Source organism: Salvelinus namaycush, chromosome 8 (assembly GCF_016432855.1).
Source record: "Salvelinus namaycush isolate Seneca chromosome 8, SaNama_1.0, whole genome shotgun sequence".
In the NCBI taxonomy this organism is placed as follows: domain Eukaryota; kingdom Metazoa; phylum Chordata; class Actinopteri; order Salmoniformes; family Salmonidae; genus Salvelinus; species Salvelinus namaycush.
The window spans coordinates 11,734,783-11,757,925 of NC_052314.1; the positions used below are offsets into that span (position 1 = coordinate 11,734,783).

Genomic DNA, 23,143 nt, shown 5'->3' on the forward strand with positions numbered 1-23,143 from the left:
TTCAGCCCTCTACTGGGCAATCCATCTTAGTGCAGACTGAAGGACAACCACCCTGACAACCTCACTCAGCTGGAGAACTGTTGCCATAATATGCCCATCAACAGGAAAATAGGAACATTTTCTCATATTTATACACAGTAACATTAAGATGTACTGTATTGATACTGTTGTTTTTTTGTATGTTGGAATGAACTACCGTACCAAAACTTTGTGCTACAAAAGAGGAAGGAATATTAATCTCTAATTTATAAGCAATAATGTATGTCATTACACTGGTGATTTGAATGGAACATGCTGGTGACAATTCCCTCAGAACTGAGAGGTGAGATCTAGTATAGTTTATGATTACTGGTACGCATGAAGCTTTACGAAATAATTGTCAGGGGGAGGAGACTGTTAAACAATAACCTATTGTCAAATGTGAATCAGAACATTACATATTTTTCTGTCTTATTCCCAACCCCACTGGACCCAGGGCTCAATAGAATCTGTCTCGCCGTAGTCCAGCGCAGTAGCTCTAATTGAGCTGACATATGCAGTGTTTACTGTGAATGCAGTCTCCTCAAAAGCGGGAACATTGCCTTTAAATTTAAATTGCGCTATAGCGACGAATTACGGCGATACGGATTGAATTGAGCCCATACTTACATGAGAAGCTGAGAGCAGCACAGGATCATCCACAGAGCAGCATTATCAAATCAATCACATTTTATTGGTCACATACGTGTTTAGCAGATGTTATTGCGGGTGTAGCGAAATGCTTGTGTTTCTTGTTCCGAAATTAGGGGTTAAGTGCCTTGCTCAAGGGCACAACGGCAGTAGGTGGCACCTGAGATGTTGATGCCAGCAACCCTCTGGCCCATTTCTTCCCTGTAAAATTATTACAAGCTCACTGTTGGTAAACATGGTCTATTTCAATATTTGAATCATCAAAACGATCTGCATATAGTAGCTAGGACTACATGTAAATGAGATGCCATAGGTGCTTTGAGATATTGAGGAATATTACAATATATTGAATATCTAAAATATGGTATCTTGTACCTTTTTCATTGTTGTCCCCTATAAGAGCTAGACCAATAAGAAACTGATACAGAGGGACATTCTGTGACGTGTGCAAATGGTTGATGGCAGTTTGTACTGGAAACACACCGATACTGAGAAAATGTACCACTGCATTTATTTATCAAACAAAAACATGTTTTATACATTGTAGTATAGCCATTGCTTTCGTACACAGAATCTTTATCTTTTTAATACAAATGGAAAAGCTCTTTCTGTCCATCCCCAGTAACTGGAGAACAAGAGGTTGACTGTATAGTAACAGGCAAACTTACCTTCAGAGCACAATCCAAAAACCCTCAACTACACACAACCACATTTTAAACAAAATGTATTATAGGTTATTACATCTGTAATTCTAAACTGTTAGACATCTTCAGTGGTGATCAGTAGTAATGACAGAACTACAGTATACTGGAAATCCTGAAATATCTAGGGGGACAATTTTCACAAACCTATGAGAGAAATTTAGTTGAATATATTGCTTTAAAGTGAGGTAGCAACTTCCTGATTCACACAGATCACCCAATACAATAATTTGTTTACAATTCTGTAGAGATGTATGCATCTAGCAATACTGTACATCAACAACAGCAGAACATCTAAAGCTCTGTTTATACATGATTCTAACTTGCGTCCTTTGTCCTGCTCTTGTCCACATTCTGATTGTGCCCACATTTTTAGACATGCAGACAATCAAAAGACCGATTGTGATCAGATCATCCTGCCCACGCATTGTGTCTGAATACCTTACAAGTGTAGACAGATCTGGACAGAGAAACCATTTAAATAATTATTCTGCCCTCTAAGTGGCATCATTGACTGAGTACATCAATAGGTCTTACAATAAATATTTAGAAAGGATAGCTGTGAAACAATTTGCATAAAAGTAGGAACAGGACATCTGGTCACAATCCAGAAACAGTGGATGGATAATAGACACATTTCTGGAAATACAGGCACAATCAGAATGTAGACAAGATCAGGAAAAAGGACCATGTTAGCACCAGGTATAAACTGGCCTTAACACCACACTATACAGTTGTAGTGTGAGGGCTTAATCACAAATGACCAGTGCAAGGCTGAGAGATGGAAGAGACAGTGCACATTTCAACACATCTAGGGGAGTATATTTTTATCTTTCTGCCAGTAGCATTTTGATGAACTAGGATATTAACATTGTTCATAACCAGTACCTTTATGTCATTGGTAAATAGAGATGAACGACACATTTTGAAGTGTAGCATTCATTTGAGGGAGGGAAAGAAATACAGTTGGGAGGAAGCCCCTTTTATTGAAATAAATAGCTGAAGATATCAAAACACGAGCCAAATGTACATGATTCAGTTGACAAACTTATTTATGTGGAGAAAGAGAAAACATGCTACTCGTAAAAAGATCAAATCTCTCAAACACAATGTGTCCACTGTCCATTAAAATTAACCTTTGAGTACCATGAGGCTCACCTCCAATATGGCCAATAATAAGGCATTAAAAGATTTGCATTCTGATTGAAAGTTTGTTTTGCACTCAGATAAATATGTCCGGGGGCAGTGTACTATGCTAAGTCACCCAACCCTCCTCTCTGCCTAGGCTACATGACTGGTAGGTGCTAAGACAGAGGTTGGGTTAAGAGGTTGCCTGTCACCGTTTGTCCTGCCTATTGGGCCTGTTTCTCCTTGGCTGTGTCCAGCTCCTCAGCTAGGTCCCCTCTCTCCTGGTTCCAGTCCTTCAGGCCCTCTGGCAGACTGGTGTCCTCTTCAAAGCTGCCTGTCCCCTCCACAAACTCCTCATAGGTTGACTTCTCCTCAAATGGCCGTGGCCCCAGCAGCTCCAGCATGTCTGCCTTGTTCAAGACCTCCTTCTCCAGGAGACGCTTCCCCACCTGGGGTGAAGAGAGAGGAACGGTGGGGTCCCAGTGGCATTCATGACACAGGGTGGACATGAGAAAGAGCCAGACAGCAGCTCTAGGGACTACTACATTTCTGTTTGATCTTAAAGCTGCCATCCTTACAGGTGAAACGGTCACATACGTTTTGAGATATTACAACATAGAAGTTACTGCAAACCATCAACACAGTTTTTTCCTCATCAGACATCATTGCACACGTGATAGAAGAGCACAATATGTACTGCCATCATTTCTTTACCATGCTGCACAATGCTCCTCAGCTCTGCTACAATAACAACGGTGGTGGGGCGGTCAGTGGTGCCGTTTCCCATCTTTAAGCCCAGCAAGAAAACTAAATCTAGACGGGTGTGCCCTTGACAGTCGAGCATGACATGGCAGAGTAATCTGAAAACCTTAGAACTACGTGATGTTCACGTAGGTCAATGCAATTCTCACCATGTCCACACACTCTCTCTTGTCCACAATCAGCTCCATGGTCCTCTGGTAGGCACTGTCCACCAGGTCTCTGACCTCCTGGTCTATGAGCTCTGCAGTGGCCTCGCTGTAAGGCTTCTCCATCACCATCTCCCCTTGCCGAGGAAGGTCAAAAGACACCTGGCCTACCTTCTCACTCATCCCAAACTGCACTATCTGGAGACAGGAAGAGATGTGGGGATCAGAAATACAACAGGTACTGTGAGATAATTAAGCAATAAGGCCCGAGGGGGTGTGGTATATGGCCAATATACCACGGCTAAGGGCTGTTCTTATACACGATGCAACGCGGAGTGCCTGGACACTGCCCTTAGCCGTGGTATATTGGCCATATAACACAAACCCCTGAGGTGCTTAATTATAAACTGTTTACCAACGTAATTAGCGCAGTAAAAATAAACATTGTCATACCTGTAGTATACAGTCTTATATACCACGACTATCCGCCAATCAGCATTCAGGGGCTCGAACCACCCAGTTTATAATAGACAGTAACATTTCCTAAGACAAACTCCTATCAACACTGTTGAATAGTAACCATACCTTTTTTTAACCATTGCTTTGTTTTTTTATTGTAACTGGGGATTAATTTTAAAAGCTCTGGGGATTCATTCTAAAATCTCTGAGGCTGAAATGTTAGCTTAGCTATCAATTAAAGTGCAACGCTTGAACTTTCCTCTGAATGCCATACAGTAGGGTACCTGTGCGTAGGCTGACTGGGTGACCTTCTTCAGGTCGTCCTGGGCTCCAGTGGTGATCTTCCCAAAGAAGACATGTTCAGCCACACGTCCTCCCAGCATCATACACATCCTGTCAAACAGCTGCTCCCGCGTGTACAGGTACTGCTCCTTGGGGAGGTACTGGGCATACCCCAAACCCTTCCCTCTGGGGATGATGGACACCTAGGGGAAGAGAAAAGGGACACATGGCATTAGAATAGTGACAGAAAAGCAACTTTACAAATCCTGCTCCTCTAGATCACACATGCCACATCTTTTAATCTCATTGTATCAACACGTGTGGTTGAATTGTGTTTTTAAATGATCAAATAAATCACATCAAATCATATCCCAACATTTCCATCAAACTCACTCTGCAAGAGACTCTCAATGCAAAGAGAAAAAAGTGGGGCTGAACCTGCAGAATTTGATTGAATTGGGCCATAAAGCACCTCATGACGTAAGTCTTAATGTCCACACAAAGAGACCGCTATGCCTGCAGACTGCTACCCGTCATGGGGACCTAGTTCGCTCTCTTGACTCATGGTTATACAACATAATGAGCTCTAACAAGTCTCCCAGTCTCCTATTGATTCCAGTTGTTTCTTCATTTCTTTATTTTGGGGATTTGTGTGTATTGTTTGCTATACTGCACTGTTGGAGCAAAAAATATAAGCATTTCTCTGCACCTTCGATAACATCTGCAAAATACACTATATACACAAAAGTATGTGGACATCCCTTCAAATTAGTGGATTTGACTATTTCAGCCACAAGCCGGAATGCCGACTGCAAGCCAGGCCTAACGCCCAACATCAGTGCCCGACCTAATCGCCCAACATCAGTGCCCGACCTAAACGCCCAACATCAGTGCCCGACCTAATCGCCCAACATCAGTGCCCGACCTAATCGCCCAACATCAGTGCCCGACCTAAACGCCCAACATCAGTGCCCGACCTAAACGCCCAACATCAGTGCCCGACCTAATCGCCCAACATCAGTGCCCGACCTAATCGCCCAACATCAGTGCCCGACCTAATCGCCCAACATCAGTGCCCGACCTAATCGCCCAACATCAGTGCCCGACCTAATCGCCCAACATCAGTGCCCGACCTAATCGCCCAACATCAGTGCCCGACCTAATCGCCCAACATCAGTGCCCGACCTAAACGCCCAACATCAGTGCCCGACCTAATCGCCCAACATCAGTGCCCGACCTAATCGCCCAACATCAGTGCCCGACCTAATCGCCCAACATCAGTGCCCGACCTAAACGCCCAACATCAGTGCCCGACCTAATCGCCCAACATCAGTGCCCGACCTAATCGCCCAACATCAGTGCCCGACCTAATCGCCCAACATCAGTGCCCGACCTAATCGCCCAACATCAGTGCCCGACCTAATCGCCCAACATCAGTGCCCGACCTAATCGCCCAACATCAGTGCCCGACCTAATCGCCCAACATCAGTGCCCGACCTAAACGCCCAACATCAGTGCCCGACCTAAACGCCCAACATCAGTGCCCGACCTAATCGCCCAACATCAGTGCCCGACCTAATCGCCCAACATCAGTGCCCGACCTAATCGCCCAACATCAGTGCCCGACCTAATCGCCCAACATCAGTGCCCGATCTCACTAATGCTCGTGCCTGAATGGAAGCAAGACCCGGCAGCAATGCTCCAACATCTAGTGGAAAGCCTTCCCAGAAGAGTGGAGGCTGTTACAGCAGCAAAGAGGGAACCAACTCCATATTAACACCCATGATTTTGAAATGAGATGTTCGACGAGCAGGTGTCCACATACTTTTGGTCACGTGTACTCGACCAATTTATGCAATTAAAACAAACGTACTCATTTTGGGCCATGTCAATTTTGAAACCTAAATGTGTGTTAAACCCATGCAGGAGAATCAAAGTTATTATTTTAGAACCCCACTCAAATCCATTCAACATCCCCATATTCCAACCTGTGATCCAATTGTGTGACAGACACTGTCATTGACCCGTCTGCAAGCCAATGTCAGAAACTGTTCAGTATGACCATGTGAACAGTACTGCAGTGGGACTTGGATGATTTGTACACTATTTCACACCTGGGATGTATAAGATGCGTTTTGAGACTGGACAGTACTGGGAGAGTTTGTTATTGCCCTAGCACTACATAGCTGATTCAAATAACCAAATCATCAAGCTTGTAGTGCTAGGGCAAAAAACAAAATGTGCACACGGGGGGTGGGGGGGGGGGGTCAAGACAGAGTTTGGGAAACACTGCTCTATTCACACCAACACACAGTGGAAGGTGCAGCTGAGCTGTCTGTTGTGTGCAGTGTCAAAACTGCACTATGAAAGTCACATGCAAATGTGCTAGTAAAAAATATATATATATATTTCTCTGGTTAGCAACCCCCAACCAAACAGCCAGGTAAACAAAACCGGGCCTTTAAAAGAGGGAGTTACTGTACCTTCAGCAGTGGGTCGGCATGTTGCAGGAACCAACCCACTATGGCGTGGCCAGCCTCATGGTACGCTACAGTCTTCTTCTCATTGGGCTGCAGAACCTGGGTCTTCTTCTCAAGACCTACAGGCAGAGAGAGACAGACAGCAGCAGTGTTATTCTTCACCATTCTACTACCATCCACACCTCACCTCATCCTAAAGATGGGACATTCACAACACTGTTCATTTTGTCAGCTATTTTAGATTTCATTTTTTTTTGTGTGTGTTAGTGTCTATGACTAAAACACCTTTAAGTCCAATTTTAGTCATTTTATTCTTCTTATTTTTAGTTATAATCAGTTGACTAAAACTCTGGGACAATTTGTCTAGTTTTAGTCAGTTTAGTCACATATTAGTCAGTGCATTTGTTTTACTTTCAAAGCCTACATGAAAGCAAGAGATGGTAAAAATGATTGTTTCTAGTTTAAGCTAGTTACAATTGAAGTAACTAGCTGGCTGCCCATCAGTTCAAAAGATTGACGAGTGACTGAATGACTGCCTGGGAGCTGTGTGGGAGAGCCGGGCAGATCGTCTCAATCGGATCACGCAACTGAAAGACGTTAATTCTGCCAATGAGAGGATTGCATTAAATACTTGGCATGCATGCTTATGATTGGACTAAACAGATGAAAAGAAGCTTCCCATTGGGCACACACTGGTTGAATAAACGTTGTTTCCACGTTGACTCAATGTGGAATAGACACCTGTGCACAGCGGGTTTATGTCAAATTGAATGTCCAATAGTCAAGTGGATTTCTCATCTCGTCACATTTTAGTCAATTAAAATGAAAACAAATTTTTTTTTTCTTTCCATGGCATCTCGTCTCGTTATCATCGTTAGTTTTCTCAGGGGAAATAGGTTGTTGAGAAATATTTATTGTCATAGCCATTGTTGATTTAATTAACACTGATTCACAAAGCTGAGATAACATAATAATACCAGGACATGGAAGACATTACAACCCACCTCCAATGACCCTGTCGATGGCCTGCTCAAAGTGTTTCCCTTCCACATGTGGGTTGAGATGTCTAGCAGCAATGAGGGCAGCCTCGTTACACACGTTAGCTATGTCGGCTCCTGGTGAAGACAGGAAGACAGTGAGGATGTTTCAAAAACATTGACATGATAACATGACATCTCTCACACAGAGCAGCTCAACTTGCCTGTGAAGCCTGGTGTGGCGGCAGCCATCTTCCTGGCCAGTCCGTCTTTGTCCATAGCAGGGTCCAGTTTGATGGGCCGTAAGTGCACTTTGAAGATGGACGCCCTGCCTTTGATGTCAGGTGGGCCTAAAACATGGACATGTATTGGATTTCGTGGAACGCTCATTTAGTCTGCTGATTAGGAAATTGTTATGTATGGGTTCTAAATGTGTTATGAAGTCCTTGTCAATATGAATATCAATATGCTGTATGTTGACATTTCACTGAAATTATCACTGCACAGCCTGAGCTCCAGTTCAATTGAAAGACTCCATACCTATGTAAATCTGCCTGTCAAATCTGCCAGGCCTCATGAGTGCAGGATCCAAGATGTCTGGTCTGTTGGTGCCGGCCAGGACGACGACGTTAGTGCTGGTGTTGAATCCTAGAAGAAAAACACTAGGGAATTACCCTCACAGTATATGCATTACAGTTCATTAAGTAAACATTTTAGAGTAATGGCAGAAAATAACAGCTTTATAACAGATGACATCATAGAGCGCCAATGTTACATAATAACAGTTATTATTTCATAAATAGGGGACATCTATGAGATTAACCAGCAATATGATAGAGAGTGTGATAGTTTGCGATCTCATTTCACCCATACTCACCATCCATCTCCACTAGCAGCTGGTTGAGTGTGTTCTCCTGCTCGCTCTGGCCACCAAAATTCCCCCCGCCCCTCTTGCGACCCACGGCGTCTATCTCATCTATAAACAGAATACAGGGGGCGTTCTTCCGGGCCATGGCAAACATGTCTCTCACCTACAGGGGGGAAACAGTCAATACTAAGTCTCTAAAACATTTTCATTCACATCCTCACAGTAAGCAATGCATTTCAAGTAAAATGGATTGAAATGTATCTATGTGGTTAGCTAGCCAGTAGATACAGCTATTTTCAGCTATGATCTAAAATGCACATCATGTGATTTGAAAACAGATGTTATGGAGTCAGGTGCAAGTGTTCCCTCTGGTTCTAGTGTGAACTCACCCTGGCAGGCCCAACACCCACAAACATCTCCAGGAACTCAGAGCCGTTGACAGTGATGAAGGGGACGTTGGCCTCTCCTGCTGTGGCCTTGGCCAGCAGGGTCTTGCCTGTGCCTGGAGGTCCAGAGAGCACAGCACCCTGAGAAAACACAGCACAACACATGAGATTTAAAATACCAGTATAATGGAATGTTCATTTCTCATGGGCTGTGAAAAGACAGCAAACTACATCTAAAATTAAAAGGCATTTTCTTCCTACATTTAAAGGTGTTTCATGACTAGTATGACTGCTGGGCTGTTGTCCCATCCCTTAACTTTGGGATCTTGGTCCCCAGTAGGGTTGAGCTGTATCCAGATGTTCATATCGTAATACTGTCCTTCTCTCATCCCGGGATTTACGGTATTACCGGTTTAGTACAGAAGTGTGTGCAATTTTTTACAAATAAATTAAAAAGCCCATTGGGCGTCTATTACCAGAATGCTAACAAAATGTATCACAAGTAATAGTGAATAGCGCAAACAGAAAAAACGAGGCACAACCAAATGTCATTTTTGGTGAGTTTGGACATTTACAAGCGAATGTGAACGAGTGACATTGTGTAACTGAACAAAGTTGATGCATACTTGTCTAAAGCAAGAACGGTACCGGCACTGGAGCAGCATGTGTACAGTGGTGTCTGTGTGGAGTCGCTAGGGAAATGGCCTTCCGAGGAGGGGGGAAGAGCGGACAGGCCGAGAACGGAGAGGAGAAAAACAACGCAAGGAAATCAAGCCTACAGATAACTCATCCAAAGGGATTTGACTTCTCAAACACAGCAGAAAGCTAACAATATGGATGCCCAGTCATCCTTATTAATTCAGCTACTTACTTATATTTATTTATTTTAATTTTATTTCACCTTTATTTAACCAAGTAGGCTAGTTGAGAACAAGTTCTCATTTACAACTGCGACCTGGCCAAGATAAAGCATAGCAGTGTGAACAGACAACACAGAGTTAGACATGGAGTAAACAATAAACAAGTCAATAACACAGTAGGAAAAAAGAATGAGTCTATATACATTGTCTGCAAAAGGCATGAGGAGGTAGGCAATAAATAGGCCATAGGAGCGAATAATTACAATTTAGCAGATTAACACTGGAGTGATAAATCATCAGATGATCATGTGCAAGTAGAGATACTGGTGTGCAAAAAAGCAGAAAAGTTAAAAAAAATAAAAACAGTAAGGGGATGAGGTAGGTAAATTGGGTGGGCTGTTTACAGATGGACTATGTACAGCTGCAGCAATCGGTTAGCTGCTCAGATAGCAGATGTTTAAAGTTGGTGAGGGAGATAAAAGTCTCCAACTTCAGCGATTTTTGCAATTCGTTCCAGTCACAGGCAGCAGAGAACTGGAAGGAAAGGCAGCCAAATGAGGTGTTGGCTTTGGGGATGATCAGTGAAATATACCTGCTAGAGCGCGTGCTACGGGTGGGTGTTGTTATCGTGACCAGTGAACTGAGATAAGGCGGAGCTTTACCTAGCATGGACTTATAGATGACCTGGAGCCAGTGGGTCTGGCGACGAATATGTAGCGAGGGCCAGCCGACTAGAGCATACAGGTCGCAGTGGTGGGTGGTATAAGGTGTTTTAGTAACAAAACGGATGGCACTGTGATAAACTGCATCTAGTTTGCTGAGTAGAGTATTGGAAGCTATTTTGTAGATGACATCGCCGAAGTCGAGGATCGGTAGGATAGTCAGTTTTACTAGGGTAAGTTTGGCGGCGTGAGTGAAGGAGGCTTTGTTGCGAAATAGAAAGCCGATTCTTGATTTGAGTTTGGATTGGAGATGTTTAATATGAGTCTGGAAGGAGAGTTTACAGTCTAGCCAGACACCTAGGTATTTATATATGTCCACATATTCTAGGTCGGAACCGTCCAGGGTGGTGATGCTAGTCGGGCGGGCGGGTGCAGGCAGCGAACGGTTGAAAAGCATGCATTTGGTTTTACTAGCATTTAAGAGCAGTTGGAGGCCACGGAAGGAGTGTTGTATGGCATTGAAGCTCGTTTGGAGGTTAGATAGCACAGTGTCCAAGGAAGGGCCAGAAGTATACAGAATGGTGTCGTCTGCGTAGAGGTGGATCAGGGAATCGCCCGCAGCAAGAGCATCATCATTGATATATACAGAGAAAAAAGTCGGCCCGAGAATTGAACCCTGTGGTACCCCCATAGAGACTGCCAGAGGACCGGACAACATGCCCTCCGATTTGACACACTGAACTCTGTATGCAAAGTAGTTGGTGAACCAGGCAAGGCAGTCATCAGAAAAACCGAGGCTACTGAGTCTGCCGATAAGAATATGGTGATTGACAGAGTCGAAAGCCTTGGCCAGGTCGATGAAGACGGCTGCACAGTACTGTCTTTTATCGATGGCGGTTATGATATAATTTAGTACCTTGGGCGTGGCTGAGGTGCACCCGTGACCGGCTCGGAAACCAGATTGCACAGCAGAGAAGGTACGGTGGGATTCGAGATGGTCAGTGATCTGTTTATTAACTTGGCTTTTGAAGACCTTAGATAGGCAGGGCAGGATGAATATAGGTCTGTAACAGTTTGGGTCCAGGGTGTCTCCCCCTTTGAAGAGGGGGATGACCGCGGCAGCTTTCCAATCCTTGGGGATCTCAGACGATATGAAAGAGAGGTTGAACAGGCTGGTAATAGGGGTTGCGACAATGGCGGCGGATAGTTTCAGAAATAGAGGGTCTAGATTGTCAAGTCCAGCTGATTTGTATGGGTCCAGGTTTTGCAGCTCTTTCAGAACATCTGCTATCTGGATTTGGGTAAAGGAGAAGCTGGGGACACTTGGGCGAGTAGCTGCGGGGGGGGGGGGGGGGGGGGCGGAGCTGTTGGCCGAGGTTGGAGTAGCCAGGTGGAAGGCATGGCCAGCCGTTGAGAAATGCTTGTTGAAGTTTTCGATTATCATGGATTTATCGGTGGTGACTGTGTTACTTAGCCTCAGTGCAGTGGGCAGCTGGGAGGAGGTGCTCTTGTTCTCCATGGACTTTACAGTTTCCCAAGCAAGTTAAACTTAGGGCTCACATTAACGCACAATTCTATGATAAACATTGGAAATATGATGGCCATGCATAGTTTTTGCAAAAAATACCTTGCTTTTTCATAGTAAGCTAATTTACTTATAGCGTTGAACTTCTGTCATCTTATGAAAATTCAGCTATTTTCTGCTGAATGTGTTGCACTAATGTATTTTCTATAGTTGCACGTCTCTGATCACTCTATTGAAGCCAAAAAATACTTGGCTTCAATATAAAATGCGACCCCTGTCAATACACAGCTGGAGTCACCTGCTCCCGCTTTCACCCGTTGTACTATTTACAAAAGAGCACATGACTGGCTTAACTGTTCAGGGAACTATGGTAAGCTTCATAGTGGAAAATAATTAAACACAAATCTGCTTTTTCTCTTACCGTATTGCACAAGTTGACTGCAGGTATTTACTTAAAAAGTAGATATACAAATATAAAAATGTATTGAAAAACGTAAAATAGTTTCAACGGTATTGAAAAACCATCCCATGGCTATTTCCAAATAGCCCAGTATACAGTATACTGCCCAAGCCTAGCCCCCAGGTCCAGGTACTAATGTTGTCCCTAGGGCTGGATGATATGGACAAAATATCATATCACGATACTTTTGAAATTTTACGACAGTATGATTGTATTTGAAGGGATTTTATGTTTAAAATAATAAAAGTTCTCAATATGCTTTATGAGTAGTTCATGACCCTAGGGTGGCAAATAAGTGATTATAAATGGGGCTTTCTCCATTTATACTGTTCAATCCAAGTCCAAACAAAAAAAAAACTCATAAATTATTAGCATTTTGATCAATTTCTACATTTCCCGCACTTGGATTATCATTTCCGCACTGTGCAACGCAGCATGATACAAGAAAGAAAATATAGGCCTAGTTAATTGGTGAACTGTTGGAATCATGGAAATAAAATTATTATTCTAATACTATAGTTATAATTTAGTGGGCAGCACCTTGAATACATTATTGTTTCACATGACAACGAATTAATAAACCAGGGAGGAATTATTGACAGGATAGGAACCAAAGTGTTGGTCAGGGTTTCCAGGTGACCTTCATTAGATGTTACATTACATGTTTTCTAACTTCATGTCGCTAGCTAGCCAACATATTCATGCCTCGCCTATTCCTCTCTGATAATAAACCGTTGCACAAACATGCTTATCTACTGTAGGCCTACAGCAGCACTGGTATCAGGCAGTATTAGCTAGCTACATTTGCTCTGACACATAGTACAAAATATTTTTTTAACTAACCCATGATAGACCAGAGCCTGTTGTTTCCAATGGGCGCAAATTAATCATAATGGGCAGAATAAGCAAGGAGGTAGGCAGAGCCAAGCATGAGCTAGTAAGATCCTATTGGCGCATTCTACAATTTATTTGCATTTTCCGTTAAGGAACGCCTACTCTGAAGTGCGGGTGTGCAATAACTCAATTTGCACTTGCACTCCTCCTAAACAACGTAATTTTTTAGAAACTTTGGCAAAGGGTAAAGTCTACAAAACACAGTCCACTCTGTTACAGATTCTAGTTTTGGAAACAGAAAACTGTATGGCGATCAGATGTTTCATAGAATTTGCAGAATGTTAGCGAATGTCCATCTCACTCCATCTTCTCCCACTGCCGTCCACTGGGCTCTCTCATCACCATATTTGGTAGTGAGTGGAAACGCCACTCGGATGCTTCACATTTATACATCCGGTGAAAGATCTGGCTCATTGTTTTATCTGTGTTAGCACATTTAGCAAGCTAGCTAGCCATCTAACTAGCAATTAGCAAATTATTTTAGCAACACCTTGCTAAGAAAACACAAAGTAGTAGATAGTGGTTTGCAGACAGTAAGATACACAAACTAAGTGTATAGAACGCTTGTGGTACTCCAACATTGTTGCATCCATCTGACCATGCAGAGTGAACGACAAGAAAGTGCTTGTGACTCCGTGGTCGATCAACTGCTCACTCCTTAAGTGACAGGGTGCATGGTTTGGTGTGCTGAGCGGCATGCAGCAGTTTGAGGAGAGGGAGAGAGACAACTCAAGAAGCAAATGCAGTCAACTATAAAAACTGACAGTACACGTGCCAGAGTTGCGTATCACATTTAACAAACCAAACATTGAAATACCATTATAGAAGGTAAAGTAAAAACCGGTCCGTGCATCAATACCGGTATATAGTAACATACGGTACACCGCCCAGCCCGAGTTGTCCCATCCCTTACCTTTGGGATCTTAGCCCCCAGGTCCAGGTACTGCTGGGGGTTCTTCAGGAAGTTAACAAACTCCAGAATCTCCAGCTTGGCCTCCTCACAGCCGGCCACATCCTTGAACTTGGTGTTGATGTTGTCCTTCATCATTTTTGCTGTTGATTCGCTCATGCTGAAGGGACCACCTCTTCCACCCCCAGCGCCTCCTCCCATTGGTCCCCGCCGCAGTGTGAAAAGCAGGAAACCAATCAACAGCAAGGTGGGGATCATGCTCATCATAAATGACCTGTAGGAGGAAGGAAAATTGTAAAATGATGACAGTCATAGTTAAAATGTTAGCTTGTACATGAAATTGGACATATGAGTGTGCTTCAAAACAAATCTCAGAGTGAGAAATAGTCTAGCCCTATTGTGGCATGAATACGTGTGTGCGTGTCGGCATTAACTCACCCATCACTCTCGGAGTTGTACATGACAGCTGCCCTATGAGAGGGCTCCAAGCCCAGCTCGTGATGAGCCGCCTCCAAGTTCCTCTCGAAGGTGTCCACACTACCGATGTTAAACCACACATAGCTCTGGGGAAAGACCACCAACACAACAAGTCAATGGATACTCTTTACCACCATAACCTTTCAGCCTATCAGTATTGGCTAGAGAATGTTGCCGAGTGTCCCCTTTTAGCATATGCATCAGATGCATATTAACCTGCAAGGTCCGCAAACATAAGCACCGACGCTTGATAAAGAGTGCATAAACTATTGTAAAGGATTAATTGCATGACAAAATATTTGTGGAAATATATCAATTAAAAAAATAACAAAAGTTATTTGTTTAGATAGAGTCAAGGATATGTTTTGTATAATATAATAAGTCCTAGAAAAAACATAGGCCTGTAGCCTATTTTAGTTTCCCTTAAGTGGATTAGTGTAATCCACTTAATAAACTTTATTTGTAGATTCGATTAGTAATAAGAGTTATAGTAATTATTTACGTCCAGTTACAGAGAATGGTATCAACCCGCAAGGTCAAATGATTTGCTGCTGACAAATAGGCATAACACAAACTCATCATTACACTATTGTTTTTCTAAATTAAACCTCTTCACCCTGCTTATCATTCAGTTAGGCCTCATTTAATCTAGTTTGATCAAGCCTACTGAAAGCCCTTATTCACACCGACATGAATATGAACTCATCAAGTGATTCATCACGCTAAGTGAGTCACTGTTCTGATTCCAGAGAATGGAATTTTCACCTACCGCATCAGCCTCTGCTCCTGGTACTAGAATGACTCGGACATACTGTTTGTTGACAACCTCTAAACGTTCGACCTGTGTAGAGAACAGACAATGCATAAGGCCTATTCTTGCAGTGCACAGACAGCGACATACAAAAAAAAATTATATAACAAAATAATGGAAACAAAAAAATTCTGTGTCTGAGCAGTTACATCACCTTGGCATTATGATTGTACTAATAAACAACATGTATTTCTATAAACAGTATCTCCCTATTCTTCACTGAATTGTTGTACTTTGTTCTCACCATTCCTCTGCCAAGGTAGCGATGGACAAAGTCCTTCCAAGTGATCTCCTTGCCTGTGTCTCTGAATTGATAGTAGAGCGTGGCAGAGGATATCCCAGCTAGTACCACTGCCAGGGCACGAAAGTCTTTCTCATCCCATGGGATGTCACCCTAGAAAGGCAGAGGAAAGGTCAACATGTTGAGGTATCTGCATCCAGTACCATAGAACGTCACACACAAATATATACCTACCTCAATCACTCCAGTACCCCTGCACATTGAGAATGGTACTGACCTGTATATACACTGAGTGTATAAAACATTAGGAACACCTGCTCTTTCCATGACAGACTGAGCAGGTGAATCCAGGTGAAGGCTATGATCCCTTATTGATGTCATTTGTTAAATCCACTTCAACCAGTGTAGATGAAGGGGATGAGACAGGTTAAATAATTATTTTTAGGCCTTGAGACAACTGAGACACGGATTGTGTATGTGTGCCATTCAGAGGGTGAATGGGCAAGACAAAAGATTTAAGTGCCTTTGAATGGGGTATGGTAGTAGGTGCCAGGCGCACTGGTATGAGTGTGTCAAGAACTGCAATGCTGCCGGGTTTTCACATTCAACAGTGTCCCATGTGCATGAAGAATAGTCCATCACCCAAAGGACATCCAGCCAACTTGACACAACTGTGGGAAGCATTGGAGTCAACATGGGCCAGCTTCCCTGTGGAACACTTGACACCTTGTAGAGTCCATGCCCCGACAAATTGAGGCTGTTCTGAAGGCAAAAGGGGATGTAACTCAAAATTAGGAAAGTATAGTAATGTTTTGTAAACTCAGTGTACTTGCATTCTAGTGTTTCTTCATCTTATCTCGAATCTCTTGTGTTTTATTCTATTTTTTATGATCTATATTATTACTGCACTGTTGGGAAAGTTACACCTGTTGTATCCTGTGCAAGTGGCAAATAAACTTTTAACCCACACACAAACAATACCACCCGCTCCTTAATTTGACATGTAAATACCTACATGTACATATTACCTCATTTACCTCGACTAACCTGTGGCCCCGCACATTGACTCTGTACCGGTACTCCCTGTATATAGCCTCACTACTGTTATGTTATTGTTACTCTTTAATTATTTGTTATTTTTCTATTTTCTTATTTATTACTCTATCACTTATTTTTCTTAAAACTGCATTGTTGGTTAAGGGCTTGTAAGTAAGCATTTCACTGTAAGGTCTACACCTGTTGTATTCGGTGCATCTGACAAATACAATTTGATTTGAAATATCCCTCATAGAAAAGTGTGTAATACTATATAGACAGACCATTCACATCACACACCTTCTGCATGCGGCTCCACCAATCTTTCCCTCCTCCTCTTTTCCCTCCGCCTCCACTGCCACCTGATTCCTTCCCTTTACCATCTGCCAATCAAAAGTGAATGACAGCATTAGGTCAGTCCACTCCAGGCAGACACTGTTGGTTAGAGCCAAGGAACATCATCTAGGTTGGCAGATCTAGTCAGGGTAACCTAGGTTGAACCAGTAGACCAATATTCCCCTTGAGGAGATATCACTCAGATAAAAAATATTTTCATTCGACTGCATACCACTAACATTTGTCTCTATAGCACTGCAGTTCATGATTTTATGTAACAGACAATTCTAGACATGTCTCTTGTCTTACCTTTTGGCGGCTCAGTAGAGTACAGTAGTCCATGAGATGTAATCTTTACATCAGGTGACAATAACTTACTTTGAGCAAGCCTCTGAGGAGGAAAGCATAACATCCGGATTATGGTAAAGAGTTTGATTTATAACTGGTTGTGTAGCTAGCTAGCTAATAGCTAACTTGGCTAACTAGTCTGTTGACCTAACGTTACTGCACTGCCTAGTAGTAGCTAGGCTAGCTAGCTAACTAATATCGGCACACAGTTCTGACAGCACAATAACAGTTCTAGCCAGTGTTTGTGTTGTATAGAACTAGCTAGAATGGCTAATTTGTTAATGCCTAATTTCAATTGGTTTAACGAACACAAAACAACCTTACCCTGACCGTGGAGCCACGATAGCCGGGCAGCACAGAGAAGTTCCTTGACACTGAATTGCGTACACATGCTCTCACTGCGATCCGTAGAGGCAAAGCAGCCGTCGAGAGAAGCCCCAACATTTGAGCCATTCTCCCGCTGGCACTTGCCCTCCACTCTTTGAAAAAATATCAAATGTTCTAGATATTCTGGCTTCTTACAGTTCATCAGTGTGACAGTGTTGGATAACAGCCACAGTCATTACATACTGCAAGAGCAAGAATGTCAGAGCAAGACCACTAAGGACCCCAATAAATTGACCAAAATTATGCCTGACAATCTGGATTGGAATGTAAATATTTTTCCATTGATTCTTAGGGTATGGTCAACAATTGCATGTAAAATATAACAATATTTAAAATACAGTATATCAAGGATGATATGTGTTCAATAATTACAAGTTTACAGTTTTAATTAACTTTATTTCATTTATGCGCGAATAGGACGACTTTGAGTCTTTCTGCGGAGCTCGATCTTGCTCTGTGATTGGCTGAGAAACACACACGCACATTGCATCATGGATGAGCAATTTGACAGGTAGATTACAAAATATGTACGTTCATGATGAACAGACAAAAAGCAAAATATTCAGCACGTGATAGCCATTTCACTTCAGTTCATCATCATGACTATTTCAAACTACAGTAACTCGACCACTTAGGTATCAACTGGACATGTAAGCATTTTAGCTCGATTAACCACATCCATGGTATAGTGCGGGCAGAGGCTCAGACGAGAGATGGCTCTAACTTCCCCTGTACGTGCTATAGGAGAAGCGGCTCAGGAGCAGGGGCAAGTGGAATCTCTCGTTTGGGTTTGTTATAGTGAAGACAATCTGTTGAAGAAAAAAAAGAGAAAGAAACAGAACATAATAAGGGTTTGTTGGTTTTAATCTTTCAAAAATTGCGGAAATTCCTCCAGGGCAAATGTATTAGTAGGTGTATTGATACGTCCATGGCTGATACCCACTTACCTCAACATATGGGTAGAAGGAGTTGTGACCCAAACTCTCCCAATATTGTCCAGTCTCAAAACGCATCTTATACATCCCAGGCGTGAACGCTTTTGTAGTGATGAGTCCAGGACAGCGACCATCTTCGTCGGTGGTTCTAAAATAATGAGAACGTTGATGATTCTGCATGGGTTTTTGTCATATATTCAAGTTTCAAAATTGACATGGCCCAAAATTAGTATGTTTGTATCTTTTCAATTGCATAAATCAATTATTGGCCATGTACACATATTTTGCAGATGTTATCACAGGTGCAGTAAAATGCTTATGTTTGACTAGAATACAGTATATACAGTGCATTTGGAAAGTATTCAGACCCCTTGACTTTTCCACATTTTGTTACATTACAGCCTTATTCTAAAATTGATTAAATACTTTTCCCCTCATCAATCTACATACAATACCTCATAATATCAAAGCGAAAACAGGTTTTGAAATGTAAAAAAAAAAAAATGCAAATGTATTAAACATAAGTATTCAGAACCTTTGCTATGAGACTCGAATTTGAGCTCAGGTGCATCCTGTTTCCATTGATCATCCTTGAGATGTGTTTACAACATGATTGGAGTCCACCTGTGGTAAATTCAATTGATTGGACATGATTTGGAAAACCACACACCTGTCAATGCAGTTGACAATGCATGTCAGAGCAAAAACCAAGCCATGAGGTCGAAGGATGTGTCCGTTGAGCTTCGAAACAGTATTGTGTCAAGGCACAGATCTGGAGGAGAGTAACAAAACATGTATGCAGCATTGAAGATCCCCAAGAACACAGTGGCCTCCATCATTTTTAAATGTAAGAAGTTTGGATCCACCAAGACTCTTCCTAGAGCTAGCCGCCCAGACAAATTGAGCCATCAGGGGAGAAGGGCATTGGTCAGGGAGGTGACCAAGAACCCGATGGTCACTCTGACAGAGCTTCAGAGTTCTGTTGAGATGGGAGAAACTTCCAGATGGACAACCATCTCTTCAGCATTCCACCAATCAGGCCTTTATGGTAGTGGCAAGACAGAAGCCATTCCTCAGTAAAAGGCATATGACAGCCCACTTGGAGTTTGGCAAAAGGCACCTAAAGGACTCTCAGACCATGACCAACAAGATTAACCGGTCTGATGAAACCAATATTGAACTCTTTGGCTTGAATGCCAAGCGTCACGTCTGGAGGAAACCAAGCACCATCCCTATGGTGAAGCATGGGGGTGGCAGCATCATGCTGTGGGAATGTTTTCAGTGGCAGGGATTGGGAGACTAGTCAGGATCAAGCGAGAGATCCTTGAAGAAAACCTGCTCCAGAGTGCTCAGGACCTCAGACTGGGGCTAAGGTTCACCATCCAACAGGACAACGACCCTAACCATACAGCCAAGACAATGCAGGATTGGCTTCGGGACAAGTCTCTGAATGTCCTAGAGTGGCCCAGCCAGACCCCGGACTTGAACCCAATCAAACATCTCTGGGGAGACCTGAAAATAGCTGTGCAGCGACGCTCCCCATCCAACCTGACAGAGCTTGAGAGGATCGGCAGAGAAGAATGGGAGAAACTCCACAAATACAGGTGTGCCAAGCTTGTAGCGTCATACCCAAGAAGACTCAAGGCTGTTATCGCTACCAAAGGTGCTTCAACAAAGTACTGAGTACAGGGTCTGAATACTTATGTAAATGTAATATATCCGTTTTTTATTTTCAATACATTTGCAAAAATTTCAAAACTGTTTTTGCTTTGTTATTATTGTGTAGATTGATGAGGAACAAAATTATTTTAATCAATTTTAGAATAAGGCTGTAACGTAACAAAATGTGGAAATTGAAGGGGTCTGAATACTTTCATTATGCACCATACATATGAAGTGGGTAAAGCAGTATGTGAACATTAAAGTGACCAGTGTTCAATGACTATGTACATAGGGCAGCAGTCTCTATGGTGGGGGGGTAGAGTGCCAGGTGGTAGGCGGCTAGAACAGTGACTAAGGTTCAGGGTAGGGTACTGGGAGAAGGTCAGCTAGTGGTGACTATTTGTCTGATAGCTTGGAGATGTTTTTCAGTCTCTCGGCCCCAGCTTTGATGCACCTGTACCATCTCCGCCTTCTAGATGGTAGCAGGGTGAACAGGCCGTGGCTCAGGTGTCTGAGGTCATTGATGACCTTCATGTGACGCAGGGTGCTGTAGGTGTCCTGGAGGCATGGCAGTGTGCCCCCAGTGATGCGTTGGGCTGACTGCACCACCCTCTGGAGAAACAGGATGCTCTTAATGGTGCGTCTGTAGAAGTTTGTGTTGGTCTAAAGGTAGTGCATCTCCATGCATTATCAGTCGATCACTATTAATAATAGCAGTGAACATTTCACAAATAGGCCTGAAGCTAGGCTAACTAGATCCCAAAGGTATATGCAACACACAAAGGGAGAAGAGAGTGAGACAGTAGGCCTATATCAGGCGGCTTGTTCACCCTACCCCACAGTCACTAGGTAGTAGGACTATATCAGGCAGCCATTCACCCTACCCCACAGTCACTAGGTAGTAGGACTATATCAGGCAGCTGTTCACCCTACCCCACAGTCACTAGGTAGTAGGACTATATCAGGCAGCTGTTCACCCTACCCCACAGTCACTAGGTAGTAGGACTATATCAGGCAGCTGTTCACCCTACCCCACAGTCACTAGGTAGTAGGACTATATCAGGCAGCTGTTCACCCTACCCAACAGTCCCTAGGTAGTAGGACTATATCAGGCAGCTGTTCACCCTACCCAACAGTCACTAGGTAGTAGGACTATATCAGGCAGCTATTCACCCTACTCCACAGTCACTATGTAGTAAGACTATAACAGGCAGCTATTCACCCTACCCCACAGTCACTAGGTAGTAAGACTATAACAGGCAGCTATTCACCCTACCCCACAGTCACTAGGTAGTAGGACTATATCAGGCAGCTATTCACCCTACCCCACAGTCACTAGGTAGTAAGACTATAACAGGCAGCTATTCACCCTACCCCACAGTCACTAGGTAGTAGGACTATATCAGGCAGCTATTCACCCTACCCCACAGTCACTAGGTTCCAGATGACTAGGAGTGAGTCCAGTCGGTGCAGACTGAGGGCCATTCTTGCCCCTGGGACTCCGTCACCTGTGTTCAACACAAAGGTGGTCAGGGGGCTGTTTGGAAGTGTGGAAGACATCTCTGAAGACTGTGGAGAAAGATACAACATGGTGATGGTCCTACAGTCATATTAGTTTCTGATGATAATAATACAAATAGGCCTACATTTTATTTATTTAGTTGCCTTTACTTTTTGTTCATATACATTGTTTATAATGGGAGAATAGCCAATACCTTCGTTTTTCATTTGAATGTTTTTAAAACTTTTAACAGGCTGAAACCCCTACTTTCCTATGTTTATTCTTCATAGTCTCTGCCACTATATGAGTTTACAAGTCACTTTGTTTCTTTTGCACACTTGCATCAGTGAAGCCTCCGTTTTACATAAAGAATAGCAAAGCACCATTTAGTGTAAATGGAATAAGCTATTCATATGTGTATTTTAGTCTTTGAGAAAAAAATATTTGTCCATCCATTCAATAGCAATCCTTCTGACAGATTGTTGAGAACTTTTCCAGACACCCAAAGACACTACATGATCAAATACTTATTTTATGACTTTACCCAATTATCAGTACGTAGGCTATAGGCCTATGACAATGCAGACAGTCATTTGCTGAGACCTCACTTGATTTAATTATACTCAATGGTCACAGAATAAGATCTTGCTTGGGCACAATAAATAGGCTAAACAAATTAGGCTACATTAATAGTGTAGTTGCTTCGTAAAAAATAATTGTTGTATGTTATTAATAAACTGTTTTATGAGTAATTACCTGGTTACAATGCAGAATTGCGGCTTGATTTAGGGGACCTTGTCAAGTACAACAGTAGACTCCGGTGTTTTAGTCCTCCTCGACGCGGATGACTTGTTGTTTTACTTCTACAGCCTATATGAAACTAGAGTTTATTTGGTTCTTAACACTCACTCGTAGTGCAGTTGTATCAAACAAGACAGAATAGTAATAGTTCATTTTCATCCTTTGCGAGGGTAACTCACTCTGGATTCACTATGCGCAAACAAACGTCAGGTGCCAAAGGTTGACCAGACCTATCTCTAAAATAACCTACGTTTACTGTGCGTAATCTTGTCAATATTGACAAAGTTTGGCCACATGGTTGATAAAGTGTTTATTGTGGTTGTGTGTCCGACTTAATTGCCCACTACAAGATAATAGACAATGCAAAATCAAATTGGAATAGTCCACAGATAAAAAATATATATAATAATGTCCAAACCATTTGGCTAATTGTTAACAAC

At 42.8% G+C, this 23,143-nt stretch overlaps 2 protein-coding genes across 3 annotated transcripts; both read right to left on the reverse strand.

Annotated features, from left to right (window-relative positions):
- Positions 1–1,161: 1,161 nt before the first annotated feature.
- LOC120052392 (AFG3-like protein 1) lies at positions 1,162–18,003 on the reverse strand. Its single transcript, XM_038999267.1, has 16 exons — positions 17,742–18,003; positions 17,379–17,460; positions 17,034–17,116; positions 15,702–15,851; positions 15,416–15,487; positions 14,608–14,732; positions 14,173–14,443; positions 8,862–8,999; positions 8,482–8,635; positions 8,145–8,252; positions 7,829–7,954; positions 7,632–7,742; positions 6,631–6,746; positions 4,150–4,350; positions 3,410–3,604; positions 1,162–2,947 (listed from the first exon to the last, which is right to left on the reverse strand). The coding sequence occupies exons 1-16, from the start codon at positions 17,868–17,870 to the stop codon at positions 2,723–2,725; spliced, it is 2,286 nt and encodes a 761-aa protein (XP_038855195.1). The 5' UTR covers positions 17,871–18,003; the 3' UTR covers positions 1,162–2,722.
- A 182-nt stretch (positions 18,004–18,185) lies between these two features.
- On the reverse strand, positions 18,186–22,908 carry LOC120051766 (5-hydroxyisourate hydrolase-like). Of its 2 annotated transcripts, none has more exons than XM_038998655.1 (4): positions 22,659–22,908; positions 21,825–21,970; positions 18,752–18,887; positions 18,186–18,613 (listed from the first exon to the last, which is right to left on the reverse strand). In XM_038998655.1, the coding sequence occupies exons 2-4, from the start codon at positions 21,959–21,961 to the stop codon at positions 18,524–18,526; spliced, it is 363 nt and encodes a 120-aa protein (XP_038854583.1). In that variant the 5' UTR covers positions 21,962–21,970; positions 22,659–22,908; the 3' UTR covers positions 18,186–18,523. The 2 variants fall into 2 exon arrangements, with proteins under 2 accessions (XP_038854583.1, XP_038854584.1); XM_038998656.1 differs by having other exon boundaries at positions 21,825–21,909; positions 22,659–22,902.
- Positions 22,909–23,143: the final 235 nt, after the last annotated feature.